This window comes from Aquarana catesbeiana, linkage group LG09, assembly GCF_042186555.1.
Source record: "Aquarana catesbeiana isolate 2022-GZ linkage group LG09, ASM4218655v1, whole genome shotgun sequence".
NCBI classification, from domain to species: Eukaryota; Metazoa; Chordata; class Amphibia; order Anura; family Ranidae; genus Aquarana; species Aquarana catesbeiana.
In genome coordinates this window covers 121,592,804-121,616,578 of record NC_133332.1, presented here as the reverse complement: position 1 = coordinate 121,616,578, position 23,775 = coordinate 121,592,804, and the positions used below count along the sequence as shown (strand labels likewise).

The window sequence follows — 23,775 nt, the reverse complement described above, 5'->3', positions numbered from 1 at the left end:
TTTGGAAAAAAACACAATATTTTGTACTTTTTGCTATAATAAATATCCCCAAAAAATATATAAAAAAACATTTTTTTTCCTCAGTTTAGGCCGATACGTATTCTTCTACATATTTTTGGTAAAAAAAATCGCAATAAGCGTTTATTGATTGGTTTGCGCAAAAGTTATAGCGTCTACAAAATAGGGGATAGTTTTAAGCATTTTTATTAATAATTTTTTTTTTTTTACTAGTAATGGTGGCGATCAGCGATTTTTAACGTGACTGCGACATTATGACGGACAAATCTGACACTTTTGGCGCTATTTTGGGACCATTCACATTTATACAGCGATCAGTGTGATTAAGAATGCATTGATTACTGTGTAAATGTGACTGGCAGTGAAGGGGTTAACCAGGAGGGGGCGCTGAAGGGGTTAAGTGTGTCCTAGGGTTGTGTTCTAACTGTGGGGGTGAGGGGCTATGTGTGTCACGACACTGATCACCGCTCCCGATCACAGGGAGCTGTGATCAGTGTCCTGTCACTAGGAAGAATGGGGAAATGCTTGTTTACATCAGCATTTCCCCCTTCTTCCTCTCCGCGAGACGATCGCGGGTACCCCCATGGACATCAAGTCGATTACACTCACGGGCGGGCACGCGTGCGCCCACAATGCCGCGTCTTAAAGGGCAACGTACAGGTATGTTAATATGCCTGTCCGTGCCATTCTGCCGACGTATATCGGCGTGAGCCGGTCGGCAAGTGGTTAAAGGTGTGAGGTTGTATGTGCCTGACTAAGGTGTACCTTTTATTTTATTACAATGATATATGTGCATATTCATATATGTATATATTTTTTATATATGATTATATTTAATTTGTGTATAATGTTTATAGTATAAATATTGTGCATTGTGGTTTTACATTATGGTAGTTTTGACACACCATTGAGAAGCAGTTTTAATGTTTGTTTATTAATTGTATAACAGTATAGATGTACTATGAATCTGAAAATTTTGAGCAATATACCAGTTTGACTAAAGACTTGTCCCATACTGAATGAGATATATATGCTGTATAAAGACTGACTGCAGATTGTCTCTGAGTCGTGTATTGGTGGCCGCCTGTGTGTACAATAAAAGATTGGAGCGGCTGAGCACTCAGAAGGTTAATTTGTGCTGCAGTTGGTTAGCATAAATACCGGGATGCCGCGTAATAAGGCCACGCCCTCAGATGAAGTCGTGATGACGAAATGCATCAGACCATGACCTTACAGCGACTGGAAGTAACGTTTGCGTTCCACGGCCAGGAAGAGAAAAACAGAAGTAAGTGGTGGATGCTGTCTTCCCTATGTTTGTAAGCCTCATGTCTATCCTGTGCTGTGAATTACACTGCTGGTTTTTGATGACATAAGAACCTTACTGTCTTACTGTCCTATTTTATGGAGTGCACCACTGAGTTTAATAAGGGATAAAATGGAATTTCGCTATCTGGAGCTTTTGTCCTTATCCGAGTGCCTATGGGAGATGCTGTACAACTCTGACACCCTCTGTGATGTGGATGACGGTTACCTAAAACATATTAGGGCTTGATATGTTTTGCTTTCTGGTGAGTGAGAACCCCTAAGGGGAGTGTGACGCACGACTTGAGGATTTTGGTGTGAGGTGCACATCTACAATATCTCATTATATCTCAGGTTGTCTCTGAGTCGTGTATTGGTGGCCGCCTATGTGTACAATAAGAGATTGGAGCGGCTGAGCACTCAGAAGGTTAATTTGTGCTGCAGTTTGTTAGCATAAATACCGGGATGCCGCGTAATAAGGCCACGCCCTCAGATGAAGTCGTGATGAGGAAATGCATCAGGCCGTGACCTTACAGCGACTGGAAGTAACGTTTGCGTTCCACGGCCAGGAAGAGAAAACCAGAAGTAAGTGGTGGATGCTGTCTTCCCTATGTTTGTAAGCCTCATGTCTATCCTGTGCTGTGAATGACACTGCTGGTTTTTGATGACATAAGAACCTTACTGTCTTACTGTCCTATTTTATGGAGTGCACCATTGAGTTTATTAAGGGATAAAATGGAATTTCGCTATCTGGAGCTTTTGTCCTTATCCGAGTGCCTATGGGAGATGCTGTACAACTCTGACACCCTCTGTGATGTGGATGACGGTTACCTAAAACATATTAGGGCTTGATATGTTTTGCTTTCTGGTGAGTGAGAACCCCTAAGGGGAGTGTGACGCACGACTTGAGGATTTTGGTGTGAGGTGCACATCTACAATATCTCATTAGGATCACCACCTGTGTCTTTCTGGACTTTTTATCACCACCGGTCATTCACTTTATTCATATGCCATCATCATATGAAAGCTAGTCATATTTAAGTAATGACAGTAGCGCTGATTTAGTATTCAGAGGTACTTATTGTAAGTGTCTGTGGACATTTTACTAACATTTGTGTATAAAAAATGTTTGCTTTTGGGTTTATTACTGCTTTAAACTGGAACAAAGTTGCAACTTTAAGAAAAACTGTCACAAAGGTTGGGACTTGTGTTCAGGCAAAGGGACGGATTGGCTGCCTCTGCCTAAATGTCACCATTACATTGTGCATACTGTATGTGTCCCATAAGTATGGCTGGGTTTTGGAACTGTGGAGCTTTAGTAGAATTTAAGTAAAAGGAGTATAGGATGGGATTTTAAAGGTGCCACACACAGGAAATGTATAATATCAAATTTTTATTATAAACATTAAAATGTAATTATTTTTGATAGAACATCATAATAGTGTCATGAAATATCCATACAGTACTGATGCAATGTATTCATCGCTACATGTTTTGCCAAACTATGGCTTCTTCGGGAGACTTTGTGAATACTGCATAACAGTTCACTAGAAATTCAGAAAACAATATATTGGACACAGAGGAGATGGGGGGGGGGATATAAAATAACCACAAATCATGCTGCAGCCTTGCTTTGGAAGAGATATATTTACCTCATTTGTCCGCAATTGTAGTGGTAAGATCCCTGGTCCCTGTTTGCTGGCATAGGCACCTGCTATGGGAGTTATATAAGTTGTAATTTTTTGTTATTTCAGTTCAAGCGTTGTTTGAAGACCAACTGCTGCTGATGCTATGTATTTGTTATGCAGCTGAATGAACTCCGCTATTGACCCGATATTGTGGATCTCTGTGACTCCATATAGTCCATCTTTATGGGCTCTTTTGGATCTCTGTCGGTGGTAGGTATAGCCTCTTTTCCAGGCCGTGTTTGGCTGTAATTATCTGCTTATACTGAGTATTTACTCTTAATCCATAGCCTCCATAGGCAGGCTCATTTTGGGGTCTATATTCTCCCCTGTGATTACTTATATCTTCTTAATGTCAAAATGTGCACTGTGCTACTCAACAGATTAGGAAAAGCTGCAAACACTACAATCAGACAAATTGAGTGGATAATGGGAATATTGAGTGCAGCGCTAATCCATATTATGTGTATATATTAAACAATTGCGCAAGTGTGCAAACAATAAGTATAACACACAGACTGTGCAAAATAAAATAAAGTGCTAGGTGCAAACAGCAATAAATGAATATAAATACAATTCATAAATTAAAATCACTAAAAAGTCCATTTATGTGAAATGCGATTGTGAATAAATAACCCATTAGGGAAAAAACAGTCCAAACAGGTGAAATAAAATCACAAGTGTTTAGGTAAAAAAAAAAAAAAGTTATAATTTAAGATATATTCGACCTCTAAAGGATAGGCCACCATCCAGTAAGAAATCACCATAGATTGTGAATCCACCACCGATGAAAAAAAATTGGATACTCTTACTGGCTAAGTGGACCCAATGCCAGCAGCACAGAGTCAAACAGGCATGGGACTGGGAACGTGGTCACTCTCAGGAAACAACATGTAAGGTCAGCTTCCATTCAACCCAATCATGTACTCCACCATTCATAAAAGAAAAAGGCCGCCACATAGTGTAAAACCATCAACTATGGGTTTTATTGTAAAAGGTAGAACACTTACATCAATGATGATATAAACAGGCGAGATAAGGTATGTGATCACAAATACATCCAAGAAGCGCAGTAACGTGCAGCTAGTTCAGTCTGCCTGATATCTTCTTACTATACTCAGATGATGCTGGACATTTAGCGGGAATATTTTTTGCCTAAATTCAGGTAAGGGAGTCCCCCAGTTTGCCCAGGAAGATTTGCACTTATTGATATTAAACACTGTAGTAATAGGGTGTAACCCGCCTATATGTATTCATTGTATATTTTTTGTTTTCTGTATGTACTAACATATTGTTTTCTGAATTTCTAGTGAACTGTTATGCAGTATTCATAAAGTTTCCTGAAGAAGTCATAGTTTGGCAAAACATGTAGAGATGAATACATTGCATCAGTACTGTATGGATATTTCATGACACTATTACAATATTTTATCAAATATAATTACATTTTAATGTTTATAATTTTAAAAAAATGATATTTTTTATACATTTCTTGTGTGTGGCACCTTTAAAATCTAATCCTCTACTCCTTTTACTTATTTTGAATGTTTTGAGGGATGTGGTGCCCTAGGGAATTTCAGACACCAGTTATGTTCCTATTTACTAGAAGTTACTCAAGGACTCTAAGAGTGGCCTGTGAGTAAAATTTACATTGCTACAAACTATATTTTCCATCTCCCCTAGTTGCTACAACTAGATACTTTAAATAGAGCATACAATTTCTACTGCCCTGCCTATGATACTTTATTATTAAAGTAGCTTTGTGAAAAAATAGTCAATACTTTGCACAAACTGTTGAATTTGAGGTAAAGAGTGTTTTATATATTTGATTACTGACAGGCCAATAGAAGACTGCAAAATAGTTTATGTTAGGAAAAGAGACTTTGGGGTTGATTTACTAAAACTGGAGAAAACTGCAAAATCTGGTGCAGCTCTTCATAGAAATCAGCTTCCCTTTTTTTTATTTTTTCCGTCAAAGTCTAACTGAACACGTTTAAGGTAAAAGCTTATTGGCTATCATACACAGCTGTGCCAGATTTTGGCACTATCCAGTTTTAGTAAATCAACCCCTTCAAGTCCTCTATAGGTAGCCTGTATATATGTGATCTAAAAGGAGGAAAGCAAATGAATAAATAAAAACTACATGAAGAGGAAAATACAGAAACTCTACGCTGTCAAGAACTCTGGTTAAAAATCAAACTGAAGGTTTCATAGCTTCCAGGCAATCAGGATCAAGGATTGTTTTATAACATATAAATGTCATTCATTTGTCATGGTGTAGTGTGCTTTTTAGGACTTTCTAATTACTTTGTTGTACAAAGCATTGCTGGCACCTGTTGCTTCCAGCATGGAGGAGATGTTTGCTTTCGATCGGCTTTCCTAGAGCGGTGATAATTTTCTCTTTCTACTACTTCTATACCCACTCATGTGCAAGGAAAATGAAAAAAAAACTGCATTTTTGCTTCCACATGATTAGATGATGGAAGCTAGCACAGCTTCACCTCATTCACTAAGCTCTAAGGAATAAAACCTTGCAAAGTGCAACTTCCATTGTAATGTGAACAATTTACTTTTAGTAAATGAATCCCATTATGGCCAACATGTCCATATTTTATATCTAATAGAATTTAAAATTGGAGCCGGGAAAATAAAATTGAACTTACCCCTCGAATGACTTTGACAATGTGTCCATAGCTAAATATCATAACAAGCAGAGGTAAGACCAGACAGAACAGGAAGAGGCACACAATATATGATACATTGTTTTGTGACCTTGAGTGCCATACCACTGAACATGTTGTTCCCGAACTTTCCAGGCCATAGCTGCTCCAGCCAAAAAGAGGTGGTATTGTCCATAACAGAGAATAGAGCCAGGATCCAATGATACATAGCCAAGCCTTTCTGTAGTTGGATGCATCAACTTTTCGACATTTTAGCACTGTTAGGTATCGCTCATAGGATAGGATAGACAGGGAAACCAGGGACACAATACCTGCAGTACAGATTATGTGGTTAGAATTGTTGCAGATTTTCATGAAAACATATTTCTACACAAAACTATATAAGAAAGACAATAAAAAATGTAAACATAGTAAGTTAAGGGCAACTCTGCTTTAAGTGTAACTCCACTTTCATGGAAACAAATTGCTAAACAAGCCATGTTGTCATTTAATGTAATTAAAAACGACCTTTCCTTTTCAATCTGTGGGCTACTGTAATTTTCTGTAGAATTCTGTAACATTTATTGCAATCTGGCAACCTTATATTTCCTGTTTGTGTGATTGGCTCACTGATTTTCCTGAAAGTCTGCACTAATATACAAGCTAAATTTTAGGTGGGCCCGCAATAAGAATTTCAGTTTTGGTGAGATACTCCAAGATTTAAATACTTCTAAAGGGATGGAGACTCTGCAGTTTTTCTCATGAGAACACCGGGACCAGTTGGCTTAAACCCAAGGGCCCTTAGGGAAGTAATTTTGCCAGACCATTGTTCCTAATTTATACTGACTGGAATGGTACCAGCTGATTGGAGAATGTAGCACCAATATTTAAAAAAGGGCCAAAATACATCCCTGGGAATTACAGACCAGTTAGCCTAACATCAATACAATGCAAACTCTTGGAGGGGATATTAAAGGGACTATATACAAGATTTTAGTAATGGAAACTGTATCATTAGCAGTAATCAGCATGGATTCATGAAGAATCGTTCTTGCCAAACCAATCTATTAACATTCTATGAGGAGATGAGCTGCCATCTAGATAAAGGAAGGCCCGTAGATGTGGTGTATCTGGATTTTGCAAAAGCATTTGACACAGTTCCCATTAAAATTTACTGTACAAAGTAAGGTCCATTGACATGGACCATAGGGTGAGTACATGGATTAAAAACTGGCTACAAGGGCGAGTTCAGAGGGTGGTGATAAATGGGGAGTACTCGGAATGGTCAGGGGTGGATAATGTGGTCCCCCAGGGTTCTCTGGTGGGACCAATCCTATTTAATTTGTTCATAAACGACCTGGAGGATGGAGTAAATCGTTCAATCACTGTATTTGCGGACGATACTAAGCTAAGCAAGCCAATAACTTCTCTACAGGATGTGTAAACCTTGCAAGAAGATCTGAACAAATTAATGGGGTGGGCAACTACATGGCAAATGTTTAATGTGGCAAAATGTAAACTAATGCATTTGAGTGGCAAAAATATGAATGCAATCTTCTCACTGGGGGGAGAACCTCTGGGAGAATCAAGGATGGAAAAGGACCTGGGGGTCCTAGTATATGATAGGCTCAGCAATGGCATGCAATGCCAAGCTGCTGCTAACAAAGCAAACAGAATATTGGCATGCATTAAAAAGGGGATCAACTCCAGAGATAAAGCGATAATTCTCCCACTCTACAAGACTCTGTTCCAGTATCACCTGGAGTACACTGTCCAGTTCTTGGAACCAGTCCTCAGGAAGGATGTACTGGAAATGGAGCGAGTAAAGAGAAGGGCAACAAAGCTAATAAAGGGACTGGATGATATTAGTTATGAAGAAAGTTTATGAGCACTGACATTATTCTCTCTGGGAGAAGAAATGTTTGAGAGGGGATATGATTTTTCAATTTACAAATACCATACTGGTGATCCCACAATAGGGATAAAACTTTTCCGTGGAAGGGAGTTTAATAAGACACGTGGCCACTCATTGAAATTAGAAGAAAAGAGGTTTAACCTTAACTGCGTAGAGGGTTCTTTACTGTAAGAGCAGCAAGAATGTGGAATTCCCTTCCACAGGCAGTGGTTTCAGTGGGGAGCATCGATAGTTTCAAAAAATGATTAGCTAAGCACCTGAACGACCACAACATACAGGGATATACAATGTAATACTGACATTTAATCACATACATAGGTTGGACTTGATGGACTTGTGTCTTTTTTCAACCTCTCCTTCTATGTACTATGTAAGTATATAACACAGAGTGCACCAGCTGATTATAATGAACCAGTCACTCCTCCTTAGAATCAGTCTGCAAAAGACTTGGTGAAACAAAGAGCTTTTTCTTCAGAGCAATAAAAAGGTAAGAATCTATTGCAAAGAGAAATTGCTGAAATGTTCAGATAATAGTTTTGGTATTTTTTCTCAACAAAAGTGAAGTTACACTTTAAGGGTGTTCTGTGGGGCCAGTGGCATAGTTAGTTACCAAAGAACTCAAAAGCAGTTTAAATTATGAGACAAAAATAAAAAAAAGTGAACTGAAATGAATGATAAACCGCATTTGATCTAAAAGTTAGGTTGCAAAGAAGACACGTAAAAAAACCCACTGGTTAGGAGTCGACTTCACTACTATACTCAGTGCAAGACACATTAACCACTTGCCGACCGCCTAACGACGATATACATCGGCAGAATGGCACGGGCAGGCAGAATCACGTATCTGTCTGATCGGACCCCCCCCCCCCCCCGGTGCCAGCGGCGGCCGGCATTTGTCTGGGAGCGTTGAGAGGCAAGGGGGAGGCCATCCGATCGTGGCCCCCCCTCGCGATCGCTCCCAGCCAATGGGAATCCTCCCCTGCCTGTGTGTAGTACACACAGGCAGAGGATGTGATGTCATCTCTCCTCGGCTCGGCAGTTTCCGTTCCGGCGCCGAGGAGAGAAGACATGTGAGTGCACAAACACTACACACACACTCTGTAGAACATGCCAGGCATACTTTACACCCCCGATCCCCCCCGATCGCCCCCCGATCACCCCCCAATCACCCCTCCCTGTCACACTGACACCAAGCAGTATTTTTTTTTTTTTTCTGATTACTGCATGGTGTCAGTTTGTGACAGTTACTGTGTTAGGGCAGTGAGTGTTAGCCCCCTGTAGGTCTAGGATACCCCCCTAACCCCCCCTAATAAAGTTTTAACCCCTTGATCACCCCCTGTCGCCAGTGTCGCTAAGCGATCATTTTTCTGATCACTGTATTAGTGTCGCTGGTGACGCTAGTTAGGGAGGTAAATATTTAGGTTCGCCGTCAGCGTTTTATAGCGTCAGGGACCCCCATATACTATCTAATAAATGTTTTAACCCCTTGATTGCCCCCTAGTTAACCCTTTCACCACTGATCACCGTATAACCGTTACGGTTGATGCTAGTTAGTTCGTTTATTTTTTATAGTGTCAGGGCACCCGCCGTTTATTACCGAATAAAGGTTTAGCCCCCTGATCGCCCGGCGGTGATATGCGTCCCCCCAGGCAGCGTCAGATTAGCGCCAGTACCACTAACACCCACGCACGCAGCATACGCCTCCCTTAGTGGTATAGTATCTGAACGGAACAATATCTGATCCGATCAGATCTATACTAGCGTCACCAGCAGTTTAGGGTTCCCAAAAACGCAGTGTTAGCGGGATCAGCCCAGATACCTGCTAGCACCTACGTTTTGCCCCCCCGCCCGGCCCGGCCCAGCCCACCCAAGTGCAGTATCGATCGATCACTGTCACTTACAAAACACTAAACGCATAACTGCAGCGTTCGCAGAGTCAGGCCTGATCCCTGCGATCGCTAACAGTTTTCTTTGTAGCGTTTTGGTGAACTGGCAAGCACCAGCCCCAGGCAGCGTCAGATTAGCGCCAGTACCGGTAACACCCACGCACGCACGCACCGTACACCTCCCTTAGTGGTATAGTATCTGAACGGATCAATATCTGATCCGATCAGATCTATACTGGCGTCCCCAGCAGTTTAGGGTTCCCAAAAACGCAGTGTTTGCAGGATCAGCCCAGATACCTGCTAGCACCTGCGTTTTGCCCCTCCGCCCGGCCCAGCCCAGCCCACCCAAGTGCAGTATCGATCGATCACTGTCACTTACAAAACACTAAACGCATAACTGCAGCGTTCGCAGAGTCAGGCCTGATCTCTGTGATTGCTAACAGTTTTTTTGGTAGCGTTTTGGTGAACTGGCAGGCACCAGCGGCCTAGTACACCCCGGTCGTAGTCAAACCAGCACTGCAGTAACACTTGGTGACGTGGCGAGTCCCAAAAGTGCAGTTCAAGCTGGTGAAGTGGCAAGCACAAGTAGTGTCCCGCTGCCACCAAAAAGACAAACACAGGCCCGTCGTGCCCATAGTGCCCTTCCTGCTGCATTCGCCAATCCTAATTGGGAACCCACCGCTTCTGCAGCGCCCGTACTTCCCCCATTCACATCCCCAACCAAATGCAGTCAGCTGCATGAGAGGCATTTTCTTTATGTCCTCCCGAGTACCCCTACCCAACGAACCCCCCCAAAAAAGATGTTGTGTCTGCAGCAAGCGCTGATATAGGCGTGACACCCGCTATTATTGTCCCTCCTGTCCTGACAATCCTGGTCTTTGCATTGGTGAATGTTTTGAACGCTACCATACACTAGTTGAGTATTAGCGTAGGGTACAGCATTGCACAGACTAGGCACACTTTCACAGGGTCTCCCAAGATGCCATCGCATTTTGAGAGACCCGAACCTGGAACCGGTTACCGTTATAAAAGTTACAGTTACAAAAAAAGTGTAAAAAAAAAAAAAAAAACACATACAAAAATATAAAATAAAAAAAAAATAGTTGTCGTTTTATTGTTCTCGCTCTCTCTATTCTCTCTATTGTGCTGCTCTTTTTTACTGTATTCTATTCTGCAATGTTTTATTGTTGTTATGTTTTATCATGCTTGCTTTTCAGGTATGCAATTTTTTATACTTTACCGTTTACTGTGCTTTATTGTTAATCATTTTTTTGTCTTCAGGTACGCCATTCACGACTTTGAATGGTTATACCAGAATGATGCCTGCAGGTTTAGGTATCATCTTGGTATCATTCTTTTCAGCCAGCGGTCGGCTTTCATGTAAAAGCAATCCTAGTGGCTAATTAGCCTCTAGACTGCTTTTACAAGCAGTGGGAGGGAATGCCCCCCCCCCCACACCGTCTTCCGTGTTTTTCTCTGGCTCTCCTGTCTCAACAAGGAACCTGAGAATGCAGCCGGTGATTCAGCCAGCTGACCATAGAGCTGATCGGAGACCAGAGTGGCTCCAAACATCTCTATGGCCTAAGAAACCGGAAGCTACAAGCATTTTATGACTTAGATTTCGCCGGATGTAAACAGCGCCATTGGGAAATTGGGAAAGCATTTTATCACACCGATCTTGGTGTGGTCAGATGCTTTGAGGGCAGAGGAGAAATCTAGGGTCTAATAGACCCCAATTTTTTCAAAAAAGAGTACCTGTCACTACCTATTGCTATGATAGGGGATATTTACATTCCCTGAGATAACAATAAAAATGATTAAAAAAAAAAATGAAAGGAACAATTTAAAAATAAGATAAAAAAGCAAAAAATAATAAAAAAAAAAAAAAAAAAAGCACCCCCGTCCCCCCTGCTCTCGCGCTAAGGCGAACGCAAGCGTCGGTCTGGCGTCAAATGTAAACAGCAATTGCACCATGCATGTGAGGTATCACCGCGAAGGTCAGATCGAGTGCAGTAATTTTAGCAGTAGACCTCCTCTGTAAATCTAAAGTGGTAACCTGTAAAGGCTTTTAAAGGCTTTTAAAAATGTATTTAGTTTGTCGCCACTTGCGCAATTTTAAAGCATGTCCATGTTTGGTTTCCATGTACTCGGCCTAAGATCATCTTTTTTATTTCATCAAACATTTGGGCAATATAGTGTGTTTTAGTGCATTCAAATTTAAAAAAGTGTGTTTTTTCCCCCAAAAATGAGCTTTAAAAATCGCTGCGCAAATACTGTGTGAAAAAAAAATGAAACACCCACCATTTTAATCTGTAGGGCATTTGCTTTAAAAAAAATATATAATGTGTGGGGGTTCAAAGTAATTTTCTTGCAAAAAAAAATAATTTTTTCATGTAAACAAAAAGTGTCAGAAAGGGCTTTGTCTTCAAGTGGTTACAAGAGTGGGTGATGTGTGACATAAGCTTCTAAATGTTGTGCATAAAATGCCAGGACAGTTCAAAACCCCCCCAAATGACCCCATTTTGGAAAGTAGACACCCCAAGCTATTTGCTGAGAGGCATGTCGAGTCCATGGAATATTTTATATTGTGACACAAGTGGCGGGAAAGAGACAATTTTTTTTTTTTTTTTTGCACAAAGTTGTCACTAAATGATATATTGCTCAAACATGCCATGGGAATATGTGAAATTACACCCCAAAATACATTCTGTTGCTTCTCCTGAGTACGGGGATACCACATGTGTGGGACTTTTTGGGAGCCTAGCCGCGCACGGGACCCCGAAAACCAAGCACCGCCTTCAGGCTTTCTAAGGCCGTAAATTTTTGATTTCACTCATCACTGCCTATCACAGTTTCGGAGGCCATGGAATGCCCAGGTGGCAAAAACCCCCCCAAATGACCCCATTTTGGAAAGTAGACACCCCAAGCTATTTGCTGAGAGGTATAGTGAGTATTTTGCAGACCTCACTTTTTGTCACAAAGTTTTGAAAATTGAAAAAAGAAAAAAAAAATTTTTTTCTTGTCTTTCTTTATTTTCAAAAACAAATGAGAGCTGCAAAATACTCACCATGCCTCTCAGCAAATAGCTTGGTGTGTCTGCTTTCCAAAATGGGGTCATTTGGGGGGGGGGGGGTTGTGCCACCTGGGCATTCCATGGCCTCCGAAACTGTGATAGGCAGTGAAGAGTGAAATCAAAAATTTACACCCTTAGAAATCCTGAAGGCGGTGATTGGTTTTCGGGGCCCCGTACGCGGCTAGGCTCCCAAAAAGTCCCACACATGTGGTATCCCCGTACTCAGGAGAAGTAGCTAAATGTATTTTGGGGTGCAATTCCACATATGCCCATGGCCTGTGTGAGCAATATATCATTTAGTGACAACTTTGTGCAAAAAAAAAAAAAAATTTGTCACTTTCCCGCAACTTGTGTCAAAATATAAAACATTCCATGGACTCAACATGCCTCTCAGCAAATAGCTTGGGGTGTCTAATTTCCAAAATGGGGTCATTTGGGGGGGTTTTATGCCATCTGGGTATTTTATGGCCTTCAAAACTGTGATAGGTAGTGAGGAATGAAATCAAAAATTTACGCCCTTAGAAATCCTGAAGGCGATGATTGGTTTTCAGGGCCCAGTACGCGGCTAGGCTCCCAAAAAGTCCCACACATGTGGTATCCCCATACTCAGGAGAAGCAGCTAAATGTATTTTGGGGTGCAATTCCACATATGCCCATGGCCTGTGTGAGCAATATATCATTTAGTGACAACTTTTTGTAATTTTTTTTTTTGTCATTATTCAATCACTTGGGACAAAATGAATATTCAATGGGCTCAACATGCCTCTCAGCAATTTCCTTGGGGTGTCTACTTTCCAAAATGGGGTCATTTGTGGGGGTTTTGTACTGCCCTGCCATTTTAGCACCTCAAGAAACGACATAGGCAGTCATAAATTAAAGGCTGTGTAAATTCCAGAAAATGTACCCTAGTTTGTAGGCGCTATAACTTTTGCGCAAACCAATAAATATACACTTATTGACATTTTTTTACCAAAGACATGTGGCTGAATACATTTTGGCCTAAATGTATGACTAAAATTGAGTTTATTGGATTTTTTTAGAACAAAAAGTAGAAAATATCATTTTTTTTCAAAATTTTCGGTCTTTTTCCGTGTATAGCGCAAAAAAAAATAAAAACGGCAGAGGTGATCAAATACCATCAAAAGAAAGCTCTATTTGTGGGAAGAAAAGGACGCAAATTTCGTTTGGGTACAGCATTGCATGACCGCGCAATTAGCAGTTAAAGCGACGCAGTGCCAAATTGTAAAAAGTGCTCTGGTCATGAAGGGGGTAAATCCTTCCGGGGCTGAAGTGGTTAAGGAGGAAGGTCCTTTACTCTCTGTTGATTTCGTCTGACACTCTGTTATGTCATTCTGGCCAAATTCCAATCCAGAGCCACACCTGTCCCAAATTTGACCAATCTCGCAATTTTGGGTAAAACTTGCTAACAATACTTTATTGTATTCGAGATCGTGGAGTGTCGGATTCGCCCCATGACCCAATCAGAGTCAAGTGGGGGGAGTGAGCCTCCCTCTCATGTTTCTCACTGCAATAAATTGATGCTGCTCATTAACTTCACTTCCACATGATGGGGTCGGGGCTGTTGCCTGGCACCTTGTAACAATTTTTGAACGTTTCCCTTGTCCTATCCACTTGTCTCTCGTAAACAAGGCAATACATTCTGTTTATTTAACCACTTCCAGACCGCCTGCCTACAAAGTACTGCAGATGGGTGGCTCATGAAGGCAAAGCGACGTACTGGTATTAGGGTTGCACTGATATGCCAATATCGGTGCTGATACTAAGCATTTGCATGCAATCGGTACCTATGCAAATTCTCTGATACCTAAAAACAATACTTTCAGGCTCCATTCATTCACCTGTCATGGGGATTCCTCCACTGACAACTGAAATATACAAAAAAAAATAAAGCAGGAAATTATCGTTGTTAAGGAGCCAGGCCACCGCGTCGTTAACAACCGATGACTCATACAGCTGTCAGTGGGGTTCCCCTGTTGACAGCTGAACTGCAAACGAAGTCCTGGCAATTGGGCCTTTAAAAAAAAAAAAAGGACCAGCTGATTGGCTATGTCCAATCACAGAACAATCAACACATGGCTCTGTACAGAGGGAACGATCTCTCTGTTTCTCATCTCTGCAAAGCAAGGATAAGAAACAAAGAGATCTGTTAGTAAAATCAGCTCATATTACACACATTACACACTGTTGGGCAAAATTTTTTTTTCTTTTTTTTACAATGATGTTTATTCAATTTTTTCAACATACAAAAGGATGAACAGCATATGTCGTACATCAACAGGTATCATAGACTGTGATAAAGATGATTACAAAATCGTGCAATAACCCTACAGTTGCAACATATTTGTATGGTTTGTAAGGATTATCAAGTGGGACAAGAGGTACTGTCTCCCATCACCAGTCCCCCCCTTGGGAGCTCGCCGTGACTTGGTGGTGGAATCGTCCTCACAAATCCATACTCATTTCCTTTTTGTTTTTTCCCTTCCCCCCTCTATATTTTGTGCATATTATCAATTAAACCTCCAAACAAAACCAAGGAGAAGGAAATGCAATTGTCTTTACAAATAAGAAGAATATTTGTACATAACTAAAGCTCCATGGGTCAATTATAGAGCGATTATTTCTTATGTACTATATAGCTTACTTATTGTGATTTACGTCTGTTCAGGTCGGAACCTAGACCAGCTTTCAACCCATTAATTGGGCTCTCGCGCGGGCCCCACGCCCCCTTTTTCAGCTCTGCCTATACCTATTAATGATACCACTAGATGTTACAGTTAATCTGTAGTGCTGCACATGTTGCTGCAGAATAAATATATGCAGGTACCGTTCATAACCATGTACTAGTTAAGAAGAAATGGGTTGTGTTGTGCTGACCAAAATTTTTTCTTTGCAATGATTTTGAGATTACAGCTTGGTTTCTATTTAATGCACACAGTAAGGATTAGGTTGTGCTCATTTTAAATACATTATAAAACTAAGAAAAATGTAGTAGTCTGCAGTAACATAAGTGCAGTTTTAAAACTATCTTGTAAAATTGCAGCTGTCTCCAATATGACAGTGATTTTTATCATGCAACACTCTCTTGTAACAATGCCTTGATTTTGCTGTCCCTTGGAGCAGATCACCTCAATCAAGAGGGTTTGTACTGATAGCAAGAGCCTATAAATTAGTTCAGGTTTCAAACTGCCCACAACTAACTTTATTAGTTGCTACATAGTTAGGTTGAAGAAAGACACAAGTCCATCTAGTTCAACCAATAAAAAAAAAAAACAAGAAAAAAAATATATACAATCCCATATACACAATCCTATACCCACAGTATCCATTCAATTTGCACAGCAGCAGAAAAAATTCCTTCCTTGTACAGCTTCAAACTAAAATAGGCAGCTGTTTCAAAAAATGCAATGCAGAAAAATAAATCCTAGCCTCTCTAGGGCTTACCACAGAGTAAAGCTGACCATAGATTATTCATTGTGAAAAAAAAAACAGATCCCCCCCCCTCATCCACAAAGGTGAGGTGGATAGAGTAACCCTTCCCGCTTAAGACAAAGAGCAGGGACCCTCCACCGAATACACTGGTCAGCATTTCCAAAATTCCTATTGAAAAGAAGTTAAATGTTAGATCGACTTCTGTTGAGCAGGAGTGGCCACACATAGATTGAAATTCGACCGGTTCAGCAGGGACCATCTATGGCCAGTCTTAAGCCCCGTACACATGGGCAGAATGACTGGAGTACAAAAAAATACCGGCCGACATTCTGCCCGTGTGTATGTCAGTCTGTCCACAGAAGCCGGCTATTCAGGCCGGCTTCTGTCGGACATGCATGCTGGAAAACCAGCAGCCAACCGACTCCTGATCAGCGCTCTCAGCCAATGGCAGAAAGCATTGATCGGAGTGTTCTGACGGTGCCGCCTTCTGTCAGATGTGCATGCTGGAAAATCAGCACCCGACCTACTCTCGATCAGCGCCAATGGCAGAGAGTGCTAATCGGAGTGTTCTGGCGGGGGAGATCGCTGGACTAAGGTTGCATGGTTATTACTGTGGCTGTCAGTTTTTTTCATGCAACCCCCCCAAAAAAAAAACTGTAATGTGTGCCAGGCTTCAAAATTTCTCTCTGGCAGGGCAAAAGACAATGGGGGTGATTTACGAAAGCCATGCGCCATCAGTAGAGGCACAACACACATTTCCATATTTACGAAATGGTGCGCCGGTAACAGAGCGTGAATCCCCTATTTACTATAACGATTTCGGCGCATGGGAGAATGCAATCTGTGCGCCACTATGGACATGGTGCACGGCATCTCTAATTCAATATTGACAGAAGATGGAGGTGCCAATATTATGGGGTGATGTGAGGAAGTTTAGTAACAACTGCCCAAGTAACAAATATGCCCAAAATAGAATGAGGAAGTAACTTTTTCATAGAAAGCCTGCTGTGCCTGCAAGTACGTTTAGAACTGCATGAGATCAATGTAAGCAGTGCGCATGAGGCTCTTGCGCTCGTTCACATGAGCTTGTTCACTGCGCAGCCAAAATCGTAGCAAATGTTACGCAACGTACATGCACTTGCATGGGTGGAACGGGCACACCTCTAAACTTGCCAATTTGTTTTTTACGCTGGTTCACCGTTATGTATTTTTTTAAGGGGATTTTCACACAGGTCATGTTAGCATGTTACGTTGCTAATAGACATGTGCAGGATGAAAAAATTTGTTTAGTTTAGTTTTGATTCGTTATTTAACTAAATTCGTTTAGTTAAATTAGTTGCATTCGTTACATTCGTTTTCGGGATTCGTTTAGTTTCATATTCGAATTCGAAAAAATTCGACCGCATTTAAAAAAAACTATCAAATTCGAAAAAATTCTATCGCATTCGAAAAAATTTGACCGAATTTGAAAAAGTAAACTATATATAACCATTTTGCGATATTCGAATTTCATATAGAATGAAATCGAATTCCAATAGAAAAGATTTGAATAGAATAGAAAATAAAAATAGCATGGAAAAACAATAGAACAAAATAGAAAAAAATATAATATATTCTAATCTGTTCTATTCAAATTCGAATTCATTCTGTACCAAATTCCAATTCTGTTCTATTGTTTTTTCTATTCTAGTCTTTTCTATTAGAATTCGATTTCATTCTATTTCTATATAACCATTTTCCGAAATTCGAATTTCGTATAGAATGAATTTGCATTCAAATATAAAAGATTAGAATAAAATAGAAGATAATAGAAAAGAATAGCATAGAAAAAACATAGACCAGCATATAAAAAAATAATATATATATATATATAATAAAACCATCTTCCGAAATTCGAATTTCGTATAAAATGAATTCGAATTTGAATAGAAAAAAATTGGAATAGAGTAGAAAAGAATAGACTAAAAAAAAATAGAACAGAATAGAATAAAACATAATATATATATATTATATTTTATTCTATTCTGTTCTATTGTTTTTCTAGTCTATTTTCTATTCTAATCTTTTCTATTCAAATTCAAATTCATTCTATACGGAAGTTATCTTCCGTAATTCGAATTTCATCTAGAATGAATTCAAATTCGAATAGAAAAGTTTAGAATAGAAAAGAATAGCATAGAAAAACAATGGAACATTTCATATAGACTGAAATCAAGTTTGAATAGAAACAAATATATAATATATAATATATAATATATATATATATATATATATATATATATATATATATATATATATAAGATTGAAGTGTAGAGGAGAACCACACACAGCTTTCAATCTAGTGTCAGCAAACAGGTCCTCCCACCGACCTTGTATATATAAAAATAAAGTTCAGATGTGTTCTGACTGATCTAAGGAAGGGTGCGAACAAATCAGCCTGAAACTTAATCTTTGTCTGAACAGATGATTGTAATGATTTTGTTTGGAATGACTCTACTTGCTTTGTAATCTTTATCTAAAGATTTGATGGAATAAAGCAACACATTTTTAAGTGCAGCAACCTTTGGAACTTTATTTTTATATATATAATAGTTTTTTTAGTCTATTCTTATTGTATTATTGTTTTTCTAGTCTATTCTTTTCTATTATTTTCTATTCTTTTTCTTTTCTATTATTTTCTTCTATTCTAAATCGATTTTCGAAATTAGAATTTCTGAAAATGGTTATAATATATATATATATATATATATATATATATATATATATATATATATATATATATATATATAACCATTTTCCGAAATTCAAATTACGTATAGAATGATTTTGAATTTGGATAGAAAAGATTAGAATGGAATAGAAAATAATAAAAAAAGAATAGAATAAAATACAATATATGTATTACAAAACCAATGTATATTGGTAACCAATGTAACCAATGTATATATTGTAATCTTTTCTATTCAAATTCGATATAATTCTATATGGTCTATATGATATTCGAATTTCTAGTCTATTCTTTTCTATTCTTTTCTATTGAAATCTTTTCTATTCTAATTCAAATTCATTCTATACGAAATCCGATCTTCAGAAGCCATGTTCCGAAATTTGAATTTAAATTTTAAATTTAAATTCGAACCATGTCCTTTTTCCGAGCATACAACAGGGCAAGCTAGGAAAGGGGTGAGAAGAGCAATCGCCCAACCCCCTCCTGAAACATACAAGGACACATACACTCAACATAGCTTGCTGCCTCTGGGGCATGTTGGGTTCAGCCCAATACCAACCACAAAGCACCTTGTACCCACTAGTTTAAAAGGGGCTTTCCACATTCCGTAAAGCACCATGTCTGCAGCCCCCCACAACCCCAGCCTAGGGTTTTGTGGAAGAGGCCCTTGTCCCCCTGAATATGGGAACAAGGTGGTTGACTTTTGGGGTGCCGGAGCCCCTCCTGCCCCCAAGCATCCACCCCCCTTTCTTGGGCTGGCATGCTGTGTGTTTGGCTAGGGGTTTGTTAGTGTGTGGGAGGGGCGCAATATTTTGTTTTAGTTTGGGGTTGTATTTTTCACATGGGTGTTCTAATTTTAAGCCTTAACAGACCCAAATGGCCTTGTATATATTGGGGGGCAGGCTATTTTTGGTTTTGGATTAAAATCTTGCAGCTGCAATGTAGATTTGTAGGTTTTTTCTAAAGTCGTACATCTTTGAAGCAGCATTTTGGATACATGCTACAGATGCACCACTTTACAGGTAGTGTAAGCCTCCCCCCCCCCCCCCCCCCAAATTACTAGCGTTTAAGCAAGTTTGCATTTTTAAAGGCACTTCTCCTTCTTTCATCTTTGGGGTTGTCCAAATTGGTGACATCGATATATGTCCCTCAGGGTGGGGACCTTGGCCCCCATACCTATTTTAAGACCAATAACTAGAATATAAAGCAGCAAAGTGGGGACTAGCAAAATTAACAAGTCAGTTCCCATAGACTGCAATGCTATTAGTTGCATAACTTTTGCCCATGTTAGGCTCTTTGTTTATCCCCCTGGACCAGGGGTGTTTTTCCCATCTGTAATGTTGTAGCATGCTGGAGGATGTGCTTAATTTTAGACAGAGGGTGGCTTATTTTGTGCTAGCTGCATTTGGGTAGGTCTGGGCATGCTCAGGGACTTTGGGGTTTTTTTTGTGCGTGAACAGCACTTGGATTTTTCTGGGCATGCTCAGAGAGTGTGTTTTTTGTGTTAGTAATTTAAGGACATCCTTAACAGGTGTACCCACTTTAAAGTTCTGTCTCTACACTGGGTGAACTTGCATTTTGTGTGTTTCATGGACTGTGCATGTGTTTTCAATTGCCTTATTAGCACACAATTCTTTGTTATATAAAGCTTGCAGATAGCATTCTTTACCTTGCCCTGAAAAGGTGTGTGTGTGTGTTGTATTTTCATTTTGTTTGTTATGCTTTTGCAAAACAGATGCGTTTTAGAGCAAGTATTTTTTACTTTTGTTTATTTTTTGGGGGGATATTTTTGATTGAAATATTTTTGATGTTGTCAACGTGTGTTGTTTGTAGGTTGTTAGTTTCCCTTTGATTTAATTGTCTGTGCTGCATTATTTTGCAAAATCTTCCTCAAGATGTTGTGACTAAAATGTTAGAGTCCTTAAGAGACTGTTTGTGGGCGCAGTCCTTTTAACTCCTGTTAATTTCCTCTGCCAAATGGTCAGACCTCAAAACCATATTCTGTTAGTGTCTCAAATTTAACATACATGTGTTTTTTGCTTTCCTTGCTCTTTTCCAAGTAATTTTTTTATGGTTTATGTGTTTTGTTAATAATTTGTTTTGCAGATGCATGCTCAATCCAAGTAATGCATTTTACACCCCCCTACACCCGCCCCCTCCCTCCCTAAACAATTTTCATGTAACAGATTTCCCAGCTGCAACTTAACTAGGCCGATTGACATGGCAAAACAAAAAAAGGTGTGATTTGTCTAAAAGCTTTTGAGGGAAACCAAGTGAGTGTTAGAACCCCTGCTTGTCTTTTTTAGGTTGGGCTTTGTATCCATCTTCTGAAACTTGACTTCACTTCCTGTCACATAGCTAAAACAGGAAGTGAGGGTAAAACCTGTTGGAAGTCAACATGATTTAATATCATATTTATGGTATTTCATTCCCTGGCTGATACAGGCAGATGGCCCCAAGTTGGAATGTAACCAGTTACAAATCAAAGCTTTGTAGCATATCAGAATAACAAGGGCTTGGCTCAAGCCCACCTGGTGTGATATGTGTGATTACAGGCTTCAAAGAGAATAAGGGCTAGCTAAGACAGGGCTCATAGAGATGAAACATGGACAATGCTGCCGTCAGAGGCCAATATAATATATTACAAGGACTACCTCTTGGCAATATCTATTGGACAGGAGGCAAGTGGGGGTGGTTACGAGTGGGTGTGAATGTCTGAGTAAAAAGGGCACACAAAAGAGAAATAGTCTCCTTTTTTCCTTTGGATCCTGGCTTGGGCCTAAGCCTCATGGCTATGGCCCTCTCTTGGTCATATGAGCCCAGCTGAAAGAAACAAGTCTCGCGGAGAGCCTTGTGATAAGTATCTTTGATATTCTGATATGATGTGTTTTGTTGGTATATGTTTGTAATATCTATTTAGTATTTTGTGTTAGCATATTCCTATTTTCTTGGGAAATAAGTAAGACTTTGTTATTAAGCCGTGTGGTTGGTTTCATAGCTAACTTTGTATTATTGTGATATCAATAGTAACATGTGGTCAGAGTTTTAATAGACTAGCTAACTAGGGAATTAGACAAGTTAATACATAGGTACAATAATATTTATTGTACCAAATTACTTCAATTGGCACCCCAGAAGGCATGTGGAATTCATTTCTGCATAGAATCCAAACCCTAATGTATTTTCTGTCTTGAGTCCCTATAAGATAAGGAATCAACTAAACCTAGAACTGAAAGCCTTCCATACGGTGGACAAGATTCACGCTGGTTCGTGAATTCTGAAGCCCTGTTAGAATGGTCCTGAAACATCTATGAAATATTTCATCAGTGAGCGGACACGCAAAATCTGGTGAGATTTTTGGCTGATATATGTATATATGTTAAACATTTATTGTACTGTTAATGTGTGTTAGGCCTGTAGCCGGTCAATAGTACGGGTGAGAGAGGGGTCAATCACTCCCGGTTATCTGATGTAGCCTGCAGATTGACAGGATAAACCACACATCTTTGAGGAGAAAGTGGGAGAAATATAGATTTTAATTTCTTTTTTATTATTAATTTTTTTACATTTTTTTATTTTATTTTTATTTTTTGTATTAGTTTATTTTTTACTTTTATTTTCTCCCCACGTGAGTGTGAAATAGCTCTCTGTTCCAATAGAAGTTCAATGTGGCCTGCGATCTAAGAGGGCTAAAATTCAGTGGTAATAAGGAGATAGTAAGGCATTGATTAGTGTGCATGTCTCCTGGTTGTGGGACTACAGGTAAAAGTTAGCTTTTAAACAGCTTTATCTGTGATTCTGTGTGTCTTGCATTGTGTAAGCAACTAGTTTAGCAACTTCAGTGTAGGCTAATTAGCATATCAATGGAAGTCATTGAAGATTTTATTAACAAACAGGGCTGTGTTAGATTCGAGACTATGCCTAAGAATGCTTTAACACACCAATTCAGTGACCTTTTGAAACAATGTAATACTCATAATGATCTGATAAAACATAAAAAGTCTTCGAAAAAAGGCAGGAAAGCCAAGATGACCAATGTTCCTGAAGATGAAAGACGTAGCTGAAAAAAAAACAAAGTCCAATGGTGTGCTGAGAGAAAGCAATTCTTGGAGCAGGTACAAAGTGTAACTGAGAATATAGTAGCAATGGTTGCAAAGACAGATGCAAATGTTGCTGATCAAATTAAACAATTAGTGACTGAGAAATGTGTATTGGAACAGAGACTGGATGAATTAGAGGAAACATGTAAATTAAGAGGAAGTTGCATTACCTCTTTGAATCAAAGAGAGGCTGAGAATGAGCATGTTATAATACTGCTTAGGGAGGAATTACAGGGTGCACAGGCAGCCATAATGCAGTTATCCTCCAAACATGCAAAAGCTGAACAGTCGCAGTGCTCAGCAAAGATAGAGGCTCTAGAACAACAATTTGGTAAACCAGATGCTCTTATTGCTGCAAGTGATGTTACTATGATAGGAATCAATGCTGAAGATTTAAATAAAAGTGCGGTAACTGCGCTTGAAATTGATTCAGGAGTTGAAACAGTGGAAACTTCTGATGACTCCTCAGATGATGAAAGTGTAAAGTCTGTTCATTCCAGTCATAGTAATTTGTGAATCAGTACTGCTTGGACCTTGAAGAAGGGGACATACCCCGAAAGCTTGTCCTGAAAAATTGTATGTTAGTGCAAATAAAAAAAGTATCATGGACAGTACTCAATTTTCTATGTCTGGAATATGATAGAGGAACCTTGATATATTTTTAGTATTTTCAAGGATAAACCTCTGAATTTTAATTTAAAAAAAAACAAAACATTTTTCTGTTATGATTATTATGTTGTTTTTCTCTTATTTAATTTTTTTTAATACATTTTTGTTTTTTGAATTTTTTTGAAAAAAAAATTTTTTTTCATTTTTTGAATTTTTTTATTTTTTTATTTTTTTTAACTTTTTTCTTTTCTAATTTTTATTTTTGTTATTTGTTTATTCATTTATTTTATTTTTGTTTTGTTCAGGTGGAAAAATTGTTATGTTTAGCCCACCTGAAAGGGGGGGTCAT

The 23,775-nt window shown here is 39.3% G+C and overlaps 1 protein-coding gene across 1 annotated transcript in view; it reads right to left on the bottom strand.

Annotated features, from left to right (window-relative positions):
- The window catches only part of LOC141108039 (pinopsin-like), a 101,929-nt gene that overhangs the window by 11,255 nt on the left and 66,899 nt on the right, over positions 1-23,775 (bottom strand). Inside the window, exon 2 of the mRNA XM_073599226.1 lies at positions 5,669-5,997. Coding sequence (XP_073455327.1) covers positions 5,669-5,997 — 329 coding nt within the window. The remainder of the gene's footprint in view (positions 1-5,668; positions 5,998-23,775) is intronic.